The following is a 19,043-nucleotide window of genomic DNA, read 5'->3' as shown; positions in this document are numbered from 1 at the left end:
AGGTCGTGGGCCTGCACTGAGGGGAGCAAACCGGCTACTTGCTGCTTAATAATCCCAGGAGCATCACACGGATGGCTTTTTTAGAACTCGCAGAACATTTTAGTATTTTTTTCTGATCATAAACACATAGGCATGTAGATAATACAGGAAATAGAGAAGCAAATGAGTCACTCTTGAGCCACTACACAGAGTTAGCATTTTTGAGCTGTTCCTTCCAAGTTAATTATTGTTTAACCAACAAATTCTGAAGCAAACACGCAAGTACAATATGGTGGGTCTTACACACTATACAAATAGGCACATCCTATAAACTTGTAAGAAAACAGTATTTTCCTAAAATCGACATTCTGGCTGCAAGAAGCACAAGCCCATTCAAACTACCTTAAGCAAAAGAAAGTGTCCCAGAGGGGAGAGACTGGGCACTGGGCTGCCGAGATCAGCGCCTTATAAGGGCCTGAAATCTGGAAGAGCAGCTGCTCAGGAACCAGACTGGCACCTACTGCGTGTCTCTATTTCTGTCCCACTCAGTTATTGATCTCCCTCCCCCCACCCCAGTTTATTTGCTTCTTCTTTTTCTGCATTTGCGTTGAAGAAAACTTATTTTTTATTACCCACGTCTTCTTGCATACTCAGCCCTCTTCGGCAGAGCCTCCGCGGCAGTCACAGTTGTTCCAATTTCCCAGTGAGTCTCCAACCTCCCTGCCATGCCTGGGCCTGACATTTGCTCTGTCTCTTCAAATTGTGTTGTTGCCCTTGGTATGCCTTCTAATATTTTCTTGCTAGTGGGCAGGAGCCACCAAGTAAAAGGAAGTGCAGCCAGGCCTTCGGAGGGCGGAGGTGCTGCGCTGGGAGGGATAATCCCGTGCTAAGACTTTAATGAGCTGAATCCTCTGTACTATCAACCTCACATCTCTCTTATACAGGAGAGGATGGCTAGAGCTAGGTGAAGTTGAATATTTTCTTTCCAAGAAGAAAACTTTTTAAACCAACCTTCTCCACACTTAGGAATGATTTTTAAATTTATTTTGAAGAGGCAGGAGTAGCTGACCTCAGCGCTGGCAAGGTAGACAGTGGTAAAACTTCTGACTGGCAAATGAGTAGTTGAGCATTTTGGAAATGTTTATACTTTCTGATGCAGTTACTTCATTTCCACACTGCTAGAGCTGCGTGGTATCCAGGGCCACACCAATTTGAGCTTGAGTTCTAGCTTGTTATATGACTTCAGGCAAATTACTTCATTTCTCCATTTTCTGTTCTTTCATTTGAAAATTATCTCTTGGACATGAAGATTAAATGAGCTAATACATGCGAAGAGTCAGCAGGCTGCCTGTCTAGCATGTTATATGCTCAGTGATCACCTCACATGAACAATGGACACGTGTAAGGATGTACAGAGATGTTATTTATTACCACACTGTTTACAAGAGTGAAAAACTATGAATCATATCAAGCAATGATATGATAGCTGATAGTTCTCAGTCAGGTGGGAAAGTATACAGTGGAATATACAGTGGTATATTTGTGGAATGAACAAAAACTGAGGATTGGTTAAATTGTGGCAAAATCAGACAACGAGATGCTATTCCATCATTAAAAATGACAGAAGTAAGCATTATGGGGTATATTCCCTTTCAGTTAGAAATAAAAGTGTGCACATACACAGAAAAAAAAAAAGTCTAAAAAGTAATACCTCAGGATGCTGACATTTCATCTGTGATAAGATGGGGGAATATGGACATTTTTATTATTTTCTTTTTACTTGACAGTATTCAATTTTTTTCTGTGCAAGTATTATGAATTTGCCTTGTAATGAAAGCTATTTTTAATTAAAAAATATATAAGTATGTTCCAGTGCATAAATACACTGGAATCGGGGGCACGCCCAGATTCAAATGTTGGGTTAAATTCAGTTTTTTAAAAATGCATTGATATGCCTACTCTCCCAGGAGGCATTGAAACCTTTCAAAATATAAAACATGTTATCTCTCTGACACCTGGCACAGAACCATCTGAATAATTAGCATTCAGTAAATGCTTGTCAGTGACAGGCTCACTCTCATCACAGCACTGTCAGCTCTACACCTGGGCCACAGGAGGAAAGACTCTCCCAAACCTCTGCAGAGATGGTAATGGTCCCACAGTTTCAAAACTGATCCTGAAACGCCCACTGTAAAGAAGAATGCCCTCAACTTTCCTCTTCCTTTGAAATGCAAATTCTGTCACAGGATCCTAATTTTTCTGTAAATAATTCAGAGAGGAACCAACTCTTGGTTACAGGAGAAGATCCAAGTTTCTAGTGTTACTTGTTTAGGTAGAAATCTATAAGGACCTGTTGATGATAGGAATCTGCCTCCTCCTAGCTGCAAATTTATTTACAGAAATCTAAAATCCCATCTTCCAAGCCCTAAACTGCATACTATTACAAAAAACCATTAATGTCACTGACTAACTCTGTCAGTATTACACTATTATTAACAATTAGGCATTGTCTTAGGTAGTGATGAAACTAACAGCTGCCACTAATTCACTGAGTTAATCATTTTCATTCAAAGAGCAACACTGGGGTCTCCCTGGTAATGCATGAGTTCGAACCCTGGTCAGGGAACTAACCCACAGGGCGCATCAAACCTCTCCTGTCTCCCCGCTGCTCCCCTCAGCAGTGTGTTTCAGTAGATCTGCCTGTTTGGGGCCTCCCCGGTGGCGCAGCGGTTGAGCGCTGGGTTGCGAAGCTGCCCGCAGCCTCTGCAGCACCGGTTCGATTCCCGGCTGCTCCCCGGCCACCAGAGGAGGGTCCCACATGGTGCGCAGACCTCTCCTGCCGCCCGCTGCTCCCCTCAGCAGTGTACTTCTGTCCTTCTGCCTGCTCTGCTCCCTGCTCTGGCTCTGGTGAATTCTCTCACCCTCCCGCGCTTCTGACTGTACCCAGTGCATGTATAAACGAAACAAACGAACAAATAAATAAATAAATAAATAAAAACATGCCTCTATAAAAAAAATAAAAAAAAAATAAAAAAAAAAAGCTTTAAAAAAAAAAAAAAAAAGATCTGCCTGTTTGGCTCCCCACTCTGTGTCTGGAGAATCCTCTCCCCAACCCCCCACCTCTGGCCTACACCCCAGTCCTTGTATGCATAAATAAATTAAAAAAAAAAAAGCAACATTGTCAAATCTCATTCTTAGATGACAAAAAATCTTAAAACTCAATGATTCTTTACTTTATACTATTTTTGCCCTGCATTGGTTTATATTTCCAAGTAGGCAGAAAGCATCACATAAAAACATATATTGTCTGCCTCACTGCAAGTGACATTTATAAGCAAGGGGTTAAAAAAAAAAATCAAAGCCAGACAAATCTTCCTAAAATATTACTTTGATTGCTTGTCAAGGTGCCCCTACTGGAAATAAACTGTGTGTTCAACTCCAACCTTCCAATTTATTAACTCTAAGACCTTGGACAAGGTACTTAAAGTTTCTGTACCTTATTTTTCTCATTTGAGAAATGAAGCTGATGATAATAATAAAAATACCAACTTGGGTCCTCATGAGAACTAAACAAAAAAAGTAAAGCAACACTCTCCAACTGAAATGTAAAGTGAGTCACAAATATGAACTGCTTGTGTCTAAATGTTCTAGTCACAGTAAAAAGTAAAAAGAAACAGATAAAATTAGGTTTTCAAAGCACTTTTGATTTTAACCTATATTTTCAAATTATTACCTGCTTAAAATTATTAATGAGATATTTTATACTTTTTTGGATACTAAATCTTTGAAATCTGGTATGTATTTTAGAACACACCTCAAATTAGACTAGTCACATTTCAAGTGCTCAGTAACTGTACTGGCTGGTGGCTAGCTTACTGGACATCACAGGTATGATTTTAAAACAGTGTCTAGCATATGGTATCTGCTAAGTAAATTTTAGCTCTTAATATCATCATAACTCTCTTAGGAATTGCTATGGATCAATGTTTTTCAAAACATATGACTCACACATAATACAGCTAGTACCAGCAGGTAGTTCCAGGGCATGGCATTATATAACATGGAGTTACACAGTGAGAAAACTACTACTTTCTAAGTTATCTTTTTATCTTTTACACTGCATCACCGAAAAAGTATCAGTTTGATATTACAGTGTTTTGTTTTTCAGTTTTTAATTGACATATAAATCATAGGCAATAAAATGCAACAATTTTAAGGGCATCCTTTGATGATTTTTGACAAATGTATAAAGTTGCATAATACTTCCTCAATCAAGGTAGTACAATATTTCCATCAATTGAGCAAGGGCTTCTTAAAAATCAAGAAACTAACAAAATCTCAACAAGAGCCATGAACTCAATTCCAAACCACTGACTATATAATGTCAAATTGTTTTCCATAAAAGTTATACCAATTTACACATCTACTGGTTGTATTTGAGACTGCCTTGCTGTATTTTTATTTAAAGGACATAAATCAGAAATGGGACAAGAGTTTATTAATATATAAGGTGTCCAATAGTAACAGTATACAAAAACATACCCTTAAAATTGAAATTATATGACCACTAAGATGATCTTAAATAACTTATAAAACATGGTCAATATCATTAGAAGTGAGAAAAACAAATACAAAAGCATATAGACAATGTGATCCTAATTACATAAAAAACAAAAAATAAAACAAACAAAACTCAAAAATCTCTTGATAAAGAAAAAAACAGGAGAAAATACACTAAAATATTAGCAGTGGTAAGCTCTGAGCTGGATGTTATTATAAATATTTTTTACTTTTATATTTAGCTTTTTTTGACAATGTGCATGAATTACTATGGTAAAAAACCTATTTTTCTTCATCTGTCTTTGCGAGGTAGAGTGAAAATAAGGCAAGCAGGCTCAGAATCCAAGCCAAGATGCTTATTTATTTTATTTGCAATGTAGGAGCATATGCTCCTGACACATCACTAGAACAGAGGCTCAGTCCATTACAGGTGAATGATGGGTATAGTTCAGTCACACAATGAACAAATGTTCATTCTGAACATTTAAGATAAATAATACTTCTCAAGCCATATTCACTTAGCCAGGGTAACCCTGCTTGGTGTAAGTCAGGTGTCACAGTGCTGCTCAAACTCTCAACACACACAACGTGAATGCCACTACTTATAGCAGCAGCATCCACAACAGCCAAAAGGTGGAAACATCTCAAATGTCCGTCACTGATAAGATAGATTAACACAATGTGGCATGTGAAAACAATGAAATATTCACAGTAAAGGGAATGAAGTGCTGATGTAGGCTACAAGATGGAGGAGCCCGAAGACACTGCACTGATATAAGGGGCCACTCACAAAGGACTACATGGTATAAGAGTTCATTGATATGAACGGCCCAGAATGGACAGAGACAGAACTCAGATCCACGGCTGCTTAGGGATGGGTGAGGGGGATTCTTTCTGAGGTGATGAAAAGTCCTAAAATTGACGTGATGGTGGAACACCATCTGTGAATATCTACAAACCACTGCATTGTATACTTTAAAGGACTGAGTTGTATGGTATGTGAATTATATCTTAATAAAGTTGTCAAAAAACAATACACTCTACAACATCCTCTAACTCACAGGGAGAACAGTCCTCACTATAGTCTGCTCCGCCCTTCACAATCAGGCCCCAGACGCCTCTCTAGGCTTCCTCTTTCTCAGTGCCACCCCCAGGCCCCCAAGGCCCTCCTGTCTCCTAGGACACAAGAAATGCTCTGCCTTAGGACACAGCTCTGGCTGTGCTTGCGATGCTCTCCACAAATTTTTCAGGCTCACCCTCTCACCTTGTCAAGTCTTTGCTCAGCCTTTTCATGATGAGGCCTTTCCTGACACCACACGGAGTAGCTGACTCGCTGTGCTGGCCTGGTCACTACTGATTTCCTTTTACCCTGTTCTGCTTTTTTCTCCCATGGCATTTACTATCACGCTTTCATTTACAAAAATGTTTGCTTATTTGTTGAGGTTATTGTTTTTTTTTTTTTGTCTCCCTGCATTAAAATGGAGGTTTCATAAAGGTTGGGATCTCTGATTTTTCCCACAGAGGCATCTCAATGCCCAGTGAGTATTTGCTGAATGAACCTATTTGCTGAATGAGCAAGTGAACAAACTATTAACTTTATGTTGTTCTCATTTGTTCAATAAATATTTATTCATCTCTTCCAGAACTTATAACTAGGACTAATGACTTTTTTAAATTTAAATATTTTATTTTATATAATTCTTACATCTTTTTTCATCTTTGCACAATGTATGCATTTTCATTTTGGTTATGTTCCCCATACAATTGTACCCCACCCCCCTTATTTTGACTCTAGTCCTTCCTCTCCCCTTTCCCCCCACACCCGTAGTGTGTCTCTGGTTTATAGTAGCTTGTTGATTTTGATTTTTACTTTGTATTGATTAGTCTTTTTCTTTGTCTCTTATTTAGGTTTTCTAAATTCCTGCTATGAGTGAGACCATCCGGTATTTTTCTTTTTCTTTCTGACTTATTTTGCTGAGCATGATCCCTTCTAGCTCCATCCACGTTGCGGCAAATTGCATGTGTTTATCTTTTTTGAATGCTGAGTAATATTCCATGGTGTATATGTACCACATCTTCTTGATCCAGTCATCTATTTTTGGGCATTTGGGTTGTTTCTAAAGCTTAGCTATTGTAAACAGTGCTGCTATAAACACAGGGGTGCAGGTGCCCTTTGGGATTACTGTTTCTGTGTCCTTTGGGTAAATACCTAGGAGTGGAATTGCTGGATCATATGGAAGCTCTATGTTTAGTAGGTCAAGAAGTCTCTACACAGCTCTCTATAGTGGTTGGACCAGTTTGCACTTCCACCAGCAACAACAAATGTTGGTTCCACAACCTCACCAACATTTGTTGTTCCTAGTTTTTTTTAATATGTGCCATTCTCACTGGTGTGAGATGGTATCTCCTTGTAGTTTTGATTTGCATTTCCCTGATGACAAGTGATGTTGAACATTTGTTCATATGCCTGTTGGCCATTTGCATTTCTTCTTCAGAGAAGTTTCTTTTTAGCTCTTCTGCCCATTTTTTGACTGGATTATTTTCTTCGTTTTTGTTGAGTCTCATCAGCTCTTTGTAGATTTTTGTGATCAGTCCTTTATCGTTAGTGTTGTGTGCAAAAATGTTCTCCCAGTCGGTGGGGTTTCTCTTTGTTTTGGTTATTGTCTCTTTTGCTGTGCAGAAGCTCTTTAATTTGATGTAGTAGGACTACATGACTTTTGAATGAGATACTGGTGAAGATCTCTGCAGTGCTACAGGATGACTCACGTTACATATGATTCCTAGAAGTTGAAAATGGACTTATTCTCCCTAGACAAGGATGTATTAGGTCAGGATGACTAAAGAGGCAAATGAGAGGGAAGTAGTAAGGAGGCAAAAATGATTCCATAGGGGCAAATCCTGCCAGGGGATGAGAGTCTGTGCATCCCAAGCCTGTAGGGCCCCGGGGTCCGAAGTGGGATAGGGGGAGGGCGGGGGCACCGGCGTGTGCTCAGGTCATGCCAACTCCATCACACACACCCTCTTCAGGGCCAGTTCTCTGCCTTCAGAAAGTTATACTTCTGAAGAGGTCTCCGTGATCAGTTATCTTTTCTTTCTTTGCACTTCATTAAGTCCAAAAGGAGAAGGGACAGCAAGACAAAATTCATCTTAAAGCCCACACACCCATGGGGAGAGACGGCAGGACTGCCTGCCTCTTTCATTCACGAGGCAATTTTAATAAGAATGTTACTAAGGAGATAATCAGCTTCTGCAAAGTTCCTGGTGTCTTACCAGTAAACACATGCCTTCTATTTTAAATAGTATTTAAATCTCAACAAAGATAATCACAATCACACCAAATCAAAGCGGGCCTATAGACACCAATCATAGACCCCCAAAGGCCTGTAAAGCTCCACTTTACTGTGAGCAGAGCTTGAATCACTGAGAAATTTTGTCACAGAAGAACTATTCTAAAGAAATAAGATACTTCAGAAGGCAGCTTAAATTACAATTTTAAATGAAAGCTGAATTTCAGATTCAACTAATATATATTTCCTTTTAAAATCTAAGGGCACAGATCTTCAGGTACTTCCGGGCTGAAGAGGAAGAAGCTTATTTATTCACAGCCCTATTCCCTTATCAAAACCTACACTCATTTCTGGAGATAAGGAAAGAATTCTTTCTATCCTTAATTTTTTGGTTTTATCTACAACTCAGATCTTGTTTCAATTCACAGTAAGAGCAGTCTTCTGTGGACCAAACATAGAACATGTCCGGGAAGAAGGTGCTGAAATCACCACGTGAGGAGTGAGGGTACACATGGCTGTCTAGAATGCTGGGGACCAATTTTGACCTGTCTACCCCTTACATTATAAGTATCTTGTCCCAAATCATACACTAGTTAGAGATGGTGTTGGGATGTGACGGTGCAATAAATCTGCAGTGATCTCAGATTCTGTCTAAGAGATCAGGAAACTCAAATGACCTGTATTCCGGAATATTCCTACAGAAGTATTTCCCTCTCAGAAAGGATAGCAGCTTCTTTGTGGGCACATCACACTCCCAGGTTCAGAACATGAGAGTGCTTTCTGGGGTCCCTGCAATCCATATCCTTGTGGGGCAGTCTAGGCCATATCTGACATGATTCCAAGCATAGAAAGAGGGTACTTATCATGGCATATCTAAGCCTACTGTTTCCTGATTGCCATCCTCCCTCTAAACAGTACTTTGTGCTGTAGAGCCCTTGACAAAGGCCAAGTCTTTGTCACACATTCATTATTTCCTTAAGATACAGCCCATGTAGGGGTCTCCCTGGTACTGCAGGGATTAAAGAAACAGAGCTATCAAGCTATTGCCAGCCTTGCGGCATGAATTCGATCCCCGGACAGGGAGCTGACCCACGTGGCACAGCAGATTTCTCCTGTCTCGTCAGCTGCTCCCCTCAGCAGTGGTGGATTTCAGTAAATCTGCCTTTTCTGCTCCCCACTCTGTCTGTGGTGAGTCATCCCCCCCGACACCTCTCTACACCTCAGGTGTTTTATGCACAAATAATAAATCTTTAAAAAATACATATAACCCATGTATTACATAGGAGATTTTACAAAAAACTCTCTTACAAAAATTAAACTCTAACAATTCACTGAAATAAATTACTCAACATTTTCTCCATCATCAAGATGTTCACTGCTAGCTCACACTGACCCTACTATATTCAGGTATAAGACTGTTTTTAAAAAAAATACTAATCTTTTCATTTACCGGGAATCTAAGATTTCAACATGTATCAAGAGTTGTAAACTTATTCAATAATTTCCTAACCCCAAGGTAACCCACATTCATCATGAAAAATCAAGCCCTTCCACTGAAAGCTGAAACTGTATGGCATTCAATTACTTATGCCTTTATAATACACATCCTCTGTAGTCTTAGATTGATACATTTCACCACTTATTGGTCAGAGGCTATGTATTTATAAAAACAAAATATAAAATCCTGATAATACATGATTTATGTATGATAAACATTAACTTTTTTCCAGGTTGGCAAGACCAGAGCAAGACCCTTTTCTTAAAAAGTTTCAATGGTCAGGGTCAGTGAACCAGCCTGTTGAAGACTTCATTAAATCCTCAGTTGCTAAGGATTTCTGCTCAAATACACTCCCCGGTACTGCTCAGCATGTTGTTAGGTCAGAGACAGAAAGACCAAAGCTGACTAGTCTAAGGGTCCAGGCTAAGGTCTTTGCAAGGCTGCCTTACTTTCTCAATTTCACATAGAGGGTAATTTGCTTAGGAACTAGAACACTAATTTAAGGAAAAAGCTAGATATTTAGTTTTTTTTTTCATTTTTTAATAGTAAAATGCAATTTATTCAGGTACTATTACCAGCCAAACATCTGAAAATGTATGCATTTTTGTTTATATATGACTAAATTACAAAGATGAAAGTTTTTGCTGACCTATCTTCCATTTCAATCCAATACATTTTCGAAATTGAGATATAGATATTTAGTTAAAAACTTCTGATATTCAAGCTAAAGAGAAGATGCCACAATTCTTGAACAATGGCCATGGGGTTAGAAATAATTAGTGGAAAATAGTCTCAAAGGTATTATTTAAGGGTCAATTAGTCTTTTGGAATTCTGATATCAAAGTCTATTTAAAAACATATAATTACAAATATATATGAGAGAACTCAATTAGATCAAAAAAATAAAATCCTATATAGCAATCAGATAATAAAGAAAATCTTTAAACTTTAAATAATTAAATACTCTCCAGAGAACAATACAGGTGTCAGGCAGTCAAGTAATATTTATGAAGGAAACACACGTGATTAAAGGCAGGGGCTCTGACTTCAAATCTAGGAGCTCCTATTAGTCAGGTTTAGTTGGGCAAGTTAATCTCTCCATGCCTCGGTTTTCATGGATAGAGTAGAGATAATAATAGATCATACCTCATACAAGGCTTAAATGACTTAATAAAGTACATAGTACAACGTGCAGCCCAATAAGTATTATAATCATTTTTTAAAAGTTTTTTTATTTATTTATACAAGATCTGGGGTATAGGCCAGATGTGTGGGAGGGTGAGAGGATTCACCAGAGACAGAGCGGGGACCAGAACAGGCAGATGGACCAAAGACACTGCTGAGGGGAGCAGTGGGCGAGGCAGGAGAGGTCTGCCGCACCATGTGGGTATCTCCCTGGCCGGTTGGGAATCGAACCGGTGCTGCAGAGGCTGTAGACAGCTTCGCGGCGCTGCGTTTAACCCGCTGCACCACCAGGGAGGCCCTATAATCATTTTTATTAGTAACTGCAGCAAAGAGAAAAATTTGACTAAAATAGTTGTGATAGTATTATGTCATTCCTGTGCTTAAAAATATTAATTCAGTGACTACTGAACTAGGTTCAAAACGCTCAATTTGAAATTTTAAGATATGCCAGGCTACCTTTCCAAATAATATTATCTAATAGTTTTTAAATTAGAGGAAATTTCACATGAAGTCACTACTATTTTTTTATACTCTCTCAAGATCATAACCACACTCACCCTCCCACGTCTGAAATTAAGGCAGACTAGAAAAGGCAAAAATTCTCTTGCGATAAATTACACAGAAATGTGGGGTAAAAATGAAAAATATCCTTTTAAATGAATAGCTGACCTCTTAAAAAAGTAAAGCAAATCTCTAAGAGCCATCACAAAAAGGGAAGGAAAACTTAAGTAGGTAAGTACAGACTGGTACTGTGACTCCTAGCAGTACGTTCTGATACTCATAAGTATGAGCACTGTATTTTAATAGCCACAGTGGGTCAGGAGACAGGACTAGGTCTCTAATTCCTCTCTTTTTTTTTTTTTTTTTTTATTTTTTTTTATAGAGGCATGTTTTTATTTATTTATTTATTTGTTTGTTTGTTTGATGGTTTTGTTTATACATGCACTGGGTACAGCCAGAAGCACGGGAGGGTGAGAGAATTCACCAGAGCCAGAGCGGGGAGCAGAGCAGGCAGAAGGACCGGAGTACACTGCTGAGGGGAGCAGCGGGCGGCAGGAGAGGTCTGCGCGCCATGTGGGACCCTCCTCCGGTGGCCAGGGAGCAGCCGGGGATCGAACCGGCGCCGCAGAGGCCGCGGGCAGGTTCGCAACCCAGCGCTCAACCGCTGCGCCACCGGGGAGGCCCATCTAATTCCTCTCAGCAAGAAAGGGAATTAGAACTGAGAGTCTCATAAGGTAGAGGCTTTCATTGAAAGACTAAAAAACCAAATATCTTCTGTCTGCATAGGGAGAGAACAAGGAAACTTAAAAATAAATTTGTATGACTCTGACTGGTTGAGGGACCCTTTACTATAAAAATTAGCATAAAAAAATAGTTGCAAACTGTTAATTCTCTTCAACTTAGGCCCTCGTGAGTCCCACAGATAAAACCCTGTTTAAGATAACTCATAATCCCAAACTACAGAACATATGCAGACATGATTTCTCATGAGCTACTATCCCAGCAGACGCAACAGCAGAATTAGATAAGCGGTACTTCAGATTACAGCATTAATGTGGTTAAAGAAAAATGAAGATTTTGACAACATGAAGAAAGAAGACTAACAAAAATATCAGGCAGATGTGAAAAAGAAGTAAAATTTACAGGCATAAAAATGTAATCTTTGAAATTAAAAACGGAATGGACATATTAAATATAGATTAGAAACAGCTTAAAAAGAAAATTACTGAATGGACTAGTGATCTGAAAAAATTTCACAGAAGGGGAGGGAATGGGAGCATAGTATCTCTTAAGAACACTTACAATGAATCTATGATGACAAAAGTCATAACAGTTATTTGTTTGCGGGGAGTTATGACAAGCAGTCTAATAATTATCACAAGTTCTAAGGGAGGCTTCCAGAGACGATGGGAATGTCATATTACCTCATCTGGGTGGTGGTTGTATTGATGTATTCACTTTGTGATATTTCATTGAGCTGTTTATCATTTGTACACTCTCCATACATAATATTACACCTATAGATGTAGTATTTCTGTAGAAATTATAAAAGAAAATTCTACTGCGCAGTTTGCACCAAAATAAAATGTTGATAGAGTATAATGATAAAACTAAATAGAAGCCTTACAAATAATGGAAGAAACAGAGGTTAACATTTATCAACAATTGTGGCTAGGAAACAACTTTCTAAACACAACACCAAAGACAGAAATCACTGTTAGCTTTAAATTATAAGTTAAAAATACACATACACAACAATAAAACTTTATACAACATTCGCAATATCCTTAGAGACAGAATTCTTAAAAACTACTAGAAAAAACCGAACAACCCAGTTGCAAAATGGGCAAAGAATAAGAACTGGCATTTCACAAAAGAAATGTGACCTGTGAGCTTTGGAAACTGATGAGGCTAAGTAATTCGCCTAAACTCCCAAAAACAGTCAAGAAGGAAAGGCAGGATTCAAATCTAGGCACTCCTACCCTTCGATTAATATTTTTAAATGAGTAATTATATAATCTAACACTGGAAGATATTTCTATCATAGACTACAAAATGCATATTACAAAACGAAAAGTACGCTTGAGATCCATTTCTGCCCACAAACCACATGCAAGTTTACACAGGCTTAGGAAAAATCTGAAAGGTCAAAATATGAGAGTGGTTAGATTATGGGAGCTTTTTCTCTCTTTCGCTTTTCTGAATTAAAACAAATAAGAGAACGTATATATTACGTATATATTACTTCCATTATAAAGGGAAATGTTACATTAAAAAGCCAAATAATAATACATAATAAATACCGAGGGAAGCTCTTCCCTCTCAGTAATCACCCCAGTCACCACCATCTTCAGCAAACCCTTAAAAGGAGCCATAGTAAGCACAAGTATATACATAAAAATGTTAGGCCCCTGCACATCCAGGGCTCAGCTCAGGTCTCTCAGGATCTTCAGTCATTACGTCCAACTAGCACGCAATGGTTTTCTCGTCTCCTTCTGTCTTTCCTAGACTTAAATTCCAAATTAGTCTTCCTAAAATGTAATGACCCCTTCCCAAATTCACTGCTTAAAAACTTCAGATGATTCTCTATTTTCTACACAAGAAAGTGGAAATTCCTCAGCCTGGAATTCAAGGCCTTCCACAGTTAAGGCATTCAATCAGCCTTTCACTTTATTGTATACTACCTTTATACATTTATATTATTCACCTTTATATTTTTCTTACATTTAGTATTTAAGTATTTGACTTAACGAATGTAGCTAATCAATCTAACAGAAACAATGTACAGACGTCACCACCATCACGTGTTGGTATTTCCCAAGCGCTCGTCCGTGGTTTCTCCTTCTTGGGACACAGGGACCATAAATCGTTAACATGCAGACTGGTTCTTACTGTCCAAGTTTTTGACCTAATTAAGTGATTTATGAACTTAAAAGAGTCTACATCCCTCATGCCACGTATTCCATGTGTTAATGCCTCAGCCCACAGCTCTCTGGTCCACGCAGACCACACTTTGCCCACATAGAAGGAGTGTAAGCTTGACTCCCTGGGAAAAGGACAGAACTGCAGGCCTGGCTGGTGCCCTTACCTTCTCGTGTTGTGCACCGTGGTTCCTCCAAGGACAATCCTCACTCCAGGAGTGGTGCGGTTCAGGTTATAGACTGTTAGTGCTTCTTCGTAAGTGGCTCCTCCAATCATGAACACGACGATATCCTGAGGCCTGTGGCAATGAAGACAGTGAATGTCCACAGGGGAAGGGGAAGAGGGAAAAAGCTGTTGTTACAGTTATATACACAGTGTTAATTTATAAATCTTTCTTTTTTGGTGGAGGAAGTAGAAATAAAGCAGAATAGAATAAAAGGTTTAAAAAAGTTTTAATTATCTGAAATTGGCAGGAAACAGAGCAGGAAATGCTGAATAGTGATTTGCTTTCTGTTTATGAGCGGATGTCTTATAATTTCTGTGCTGTGGATTTGAGAATAGCACAATAGTGTGCTTGCTGGAACCAAATGTGGAAATATTCTTTTAGATGCAAGAGGCTGCAGTATGCTTCACTGTGACATGGTATCAATACAGCAGTAATTGATGCCTGTAGGACCAATCTCCTTCAAGGATGAGCCCTTTGTCAAAGACTGAGTTACAGTGTCATTCCAATGGTCTCTGTCCAAGTATTTTGGAAAGTACTGGCATATTTGGATGTCCTCAGACTTGGGAACTAGACACACTTAGTATTTTAAGTGTACAAAAAGAATAGGACACATAAATTGATGCTGCTTCTAGGATCTCCACCTTGTCTTAGAGTATCTTTGTCTCCTAATCCTTTGATAAACCAATAAAAAGAAGCCATGGAAACAAACAAAACTCCATGGTGTAGTTTTGACAATGAACAAACTGACACACCCGCTGGCTGGGCATCCAGCCTCCCTGAGGAGTGCTGCAGGTTTACTGTGTTTCCATCTGTGTCAAAATGGCTTCATAACAAAGGCAAGTGGCCCTCCTACCTGCTCCTTCTGCAGATAGCAACAGAAAGGAGATCATATCACTTTTCAAAACTGTTCAAGTTTCCCATGGATTTCTTTTTTCATGCCTTCAAAGAAGACAAAATTACTTAGTTTTAATAAGCCAGTAATGTTGTTAAACTACTTCCTGGTTATCACTTAAATGGCCTCAAGCAGGGACATCCATTTTGAGGGTCACAGAACAAAAGTGCAACAGATCAAGGTATTTAGTCAAGGGACATATAAGCTCATGTATAAACCATCAAAAAAACCCCTAACATTTCCTTTCTGTGTCACTTTCTGTCGCTTCTTAAAATACCTTGCAGGAATTAACTGAGAGAGAATTTGTTCATGTGGGACTTCAAGAAACAGAATTAGCTACTGTGGCTACTTAAAAATGTTCAGATAATCTCTGAGTTGCTGAGAAACCCAATGAAGGCTCCTGATGATGAAGACAGGATTATTGTGCAATTAGGGAGAGGTGACAATGACATTTTTATGTGAACTTGAGACTAAAATCATGCCTTTGAAACACTAAATTTTACTTTTTAAGACAAAATAAGCTTCATTCAAGACTACTCACCTGGAGTAATTTATCAGCACAGTGTTTTTATCAACACAGTCTATGTACTGTTATATATTTCACAACCATCTAAAAAACTAAAATATAAGGTGTTTGACTAGATGTATTTGTACATGGTACAAAATACAAAAAGGCACACTGAAAAAAAACTACCTCTCACCCAGTAGTCTTGGACCCCAATTTCTCTCTACAGGCAAACACTACAGCAAGTTTCTCATATCTCCTTTCAGCAATATTATCTGTTTGAGCATATATATTTATAAACAAACATATTTTAAATATGAGTGAGTGTGCAAATAATTAACAGGGAAAGGTTTCAGAAGATAAAATATGTTTTCATCTTATTTTCTTTTTTTTTTTTTTTTTTTTTTAAATAGAGGCATGTTTTATTTATTTATTTGTTTGTTTTGTTTATACATGCACTGGGTACAGTCAGAAGCGCGGGAGGGTGAGAGAATTCACCAGAGCCAGAGTGGGGAGCAGAGCAGGCAGAAGGACCGAAGCACACTGCTGAGGGGAGCAGCGGGCGGCAGGAGAGGTCTGCGCGCCATGTGGGACCCTCCTCGGGTGGCCGGGGAGCAGCCGGGGATCGAACCGGCGCCGCAGAGGCCGCGGGCAGCTTCGCAACCCAACGCTCAACCGCTGCGCCACCAGGGAGGCCCAATTTTCATCTTATTTTCAATAAGTCAATCTTGCCTTCTTTTTTCTCAAACCACTATACCCAGTCACCAAAACTAGAAGACTCATGTTATCGTGAACTCTTCCTTTATCCTTAGCCTCCACCTTTTATCAGTGACTAACTATTGAAGAGATGGTAGGAATCTAAAACAACAGTACTGCAGAGATATTAGTCCTAAATAGGAAAAAAGGGTGTATTTCTTTTAGAATGGAGGAATATAAAGGTAGGTGTATGCACATAAGTCTATATGTAGCAGGGATAGACATTAAAGGATTTCAAGTCTGGCAGACTCAGTTCTTTTTCTCTGTGAAGTGGGAGACACTGGTGTGGGCTGGAGTGAGCTTGGTGACTTGAAGAGAATGGAAAATATTCAAAACTGTTATGGAGAACTACACAAGGGGAGATGATTAGGGGCACATAAAAGATGGGCTGAGTATCCCCGAAGACCTAGGGCAGGGCACAAGCGATGACTCTGTACTGACACTTATCTGTGACTGGTGTGATTTGCTCTCTAACATGGAGAAGGAGAGCTGAGCCTTAAGGCTAAATGATTTATCTGACATTAACCTGGCTTTAGACTCCAGGGAAGGAGGCTCCTTATATAGTCGTAAGAAAGCAACAACGCTGTCCATGAATCACTGAACTTTTCTACACATCAAGTTTCTTGCTAAGCCATTTGCTTAGGAAGAGCTGCATGATTATGAGAGTAGTATTTTTCTATTAAGTATGATGAACATTTGATTATTCGGGGTCTGACTATTCAGGTAAAATAGTGGTTCTCTTCTTTTTTCCGAACTGACATGTTGTATAACATTTCTACTCTTACATTCTCCTAATATTTCTACAGAGCAGGAAGGGGAATAGGAGCAGCTAAAACCCAAGTTCATTTCTTGTTAGTTTCTTTAGGAATATAATTCATGAGAAAAGATCAAATAAGCCACAGTTGGCTGCAATTTAAAAAACTGACAGGCATCCCTGTAACTATTATCACAATATTACCCACATGGATCTACAATAAATCTCTTTTTAGCAGTAAATGTCTAAGGATATAAATTTTCAATTCTTTCTAATACATTGGTTCTAGAAGCACCAACGATCTCAAATAAAAATGGCTTCTCAAGTGCAGTCACAACTGGTTTAATATTACTAAGGGATGCAAAGGATGAGTTTTATGGGGAAGAAAATCCAACGTTTTAAGAATGTGTCATCAAGGAGACAATACTCCACCAATAGTTTGGCCCATTTTTTTAACTATCTAGGGTCAGTGTAAGTGGTAAACAGAAAAAAAAAAAAAAAAAAACAACTCACAGTGTTCAGAAATAGTAAAGTCAAAACCAACATGAACTTACATTCTTGGGAATCAAGCATTTTTGTTACAGTAGGAACCATATGCAATATGCTGTGGTGACCAGCAACTCCAGCCTGAGACGTATCACACTGTTTATCTTGAGTAAATACTCACGAACTGCACAAATTACGTCACTAAGAAGAAGAAAGGGAAGTTTCTCCCTTGCAGGGGTAGACAGTGACGGGCCCAGAACCAGAGAGACACACTTTTGTTTTGCGTTCCTGACGTGATAAATCAATTTTAAAAGCAGCTGAGCAGACTAATGAGGAAAATAATGCTGTTTCTCCACAGCCGCCCTCTGATAGCATCTTTCTCAAGAGACTGTCTCCTAAGGAAAAGAACGGCCAGGTCTGGGAAGGAATAAACTCCAGCAGGTTTCTGTCATTGCCACGGAATGCTACCCTCGAGTCTGGTAATTTCAGGGTGCCAGAGTATTTTTGTCTTATGGAGAGGGAAGAAAATGTCACAGATGGTAAACTGTGGGTGTAGGTTACATTAATGTCAGGATGAAACCCAGACACAAGGCTGGGTCGGCTCGAAGAGCCTGATTCAACTGTGTGCCTCGCAAAGCTGACTGTGTCACGCTGGTTATGAAAACACTGATAAACGTCGTCCTGCGCCTCCCACTCACTCAGGCTGACTTAGGAGAAACAGTGATGGGGAAAAAAATTTAAAAGAACGTCCCTGACATTTTCCCTTTTTATGCTTTTCCACAGTCAAATATTAAAGTAGATGTGCTGGGGGCCTCCCTGGTGGCCTAGGGGTTAAATCTCAGCGCTATCACCGCCAAGGCCTCAGTTTGATCCCTGGCCAAGAAGCTGACCCACGTGGCGCAGCAGACCTCTCCTGTCTCCCTGCTGCTCCCCTCAGCAGTGGACTTCAGTAGACCTGCCTGTTTTGTTCCCCACTCTGTGTATGGTGAATCCTCTTACTCCCCGCACCTCTGGCCTACACCCCAGTTCTTCTATGCAAAAAAAATAAATTTTTTTAAAAAAGTAGATGTTCTGAAGAGGAAAACAGTAAAATACATAGCAAGTCTTTTTCATGGTTGGTTGAAGTCAAGTGGAATACACAAGTTCAATTCTTTGTGCACATTTCCTCTGTATGCTCTGTAATTCACCATAGCAACCAAAGCATTAATTAATGCAGACAGCAAACATTAGAAACAGCAGCCAATTCATGCTGTATAGAGATACAAGGATACCGTGAGAACCCAACCAATTTACATCTTATTTTATTAGGAAAAAAGACCAAAAAATTTCTCGGATAGTATTTCTGGAAATTACTACTTCTACATAGGGAAAAGTTAAGTGGAAAAACATAAACTTATATAAGATAACATTTTATCTATTTTGTGGACCATTATACTTAGGGCTAAAATTCAAATTTCTGAACATATTTCCAGATGGTTAAAATCCTATGAGC

General features: G+C 39.1%; 1 protein-coding gene across 3 annotated transcripts in view; it reads right to left on the bottom strand.

Annotated features, from left to right (window-relative positions):
- Positions 1-19,043, bottom strand: part of VPS45 (vacuolar protein sorting 45 homolog) — a 53,735-nt gene that overhangs the window by 5,092 nt on the left and 29,600 nt on the right. For all 3 annotated transcript variants that reach the window (XM_037501446.2, XM_037501447.2, XM_054690880.1), the window contains exon 14: positions 14,099-14,230. In XM_037501446.2, coding sequence (XP_037357343.1) covers positions 14,099-14,230 — 132 coding nt within the window. The remainder of the gene's footprint in view (positions 1-14,098; positions 14,231-19,043) is intronic.

This window comes from Talpa occidentalis, unplaced genomic scaffold, assembly GCF_014898055.3.
Source record: "Talpa occidentalis isolate TD23 unplaced genomic scaffold, MPIMG_talOcc4v2.1 talOcc4.9, whole genome shotgun sequence".
NCBI classification, from domain to species: Eukaryota; Metazoa; Chordata; class Mammalia; order Eulipotyphla; family Talpidae; genus Talpa; species Talpa occidentalis.
The sequence above is the reverse complement of the archived record's forward strand: the minus strand, read 5'-3'. Positions and strand labels throughout refer to the sequence as shown.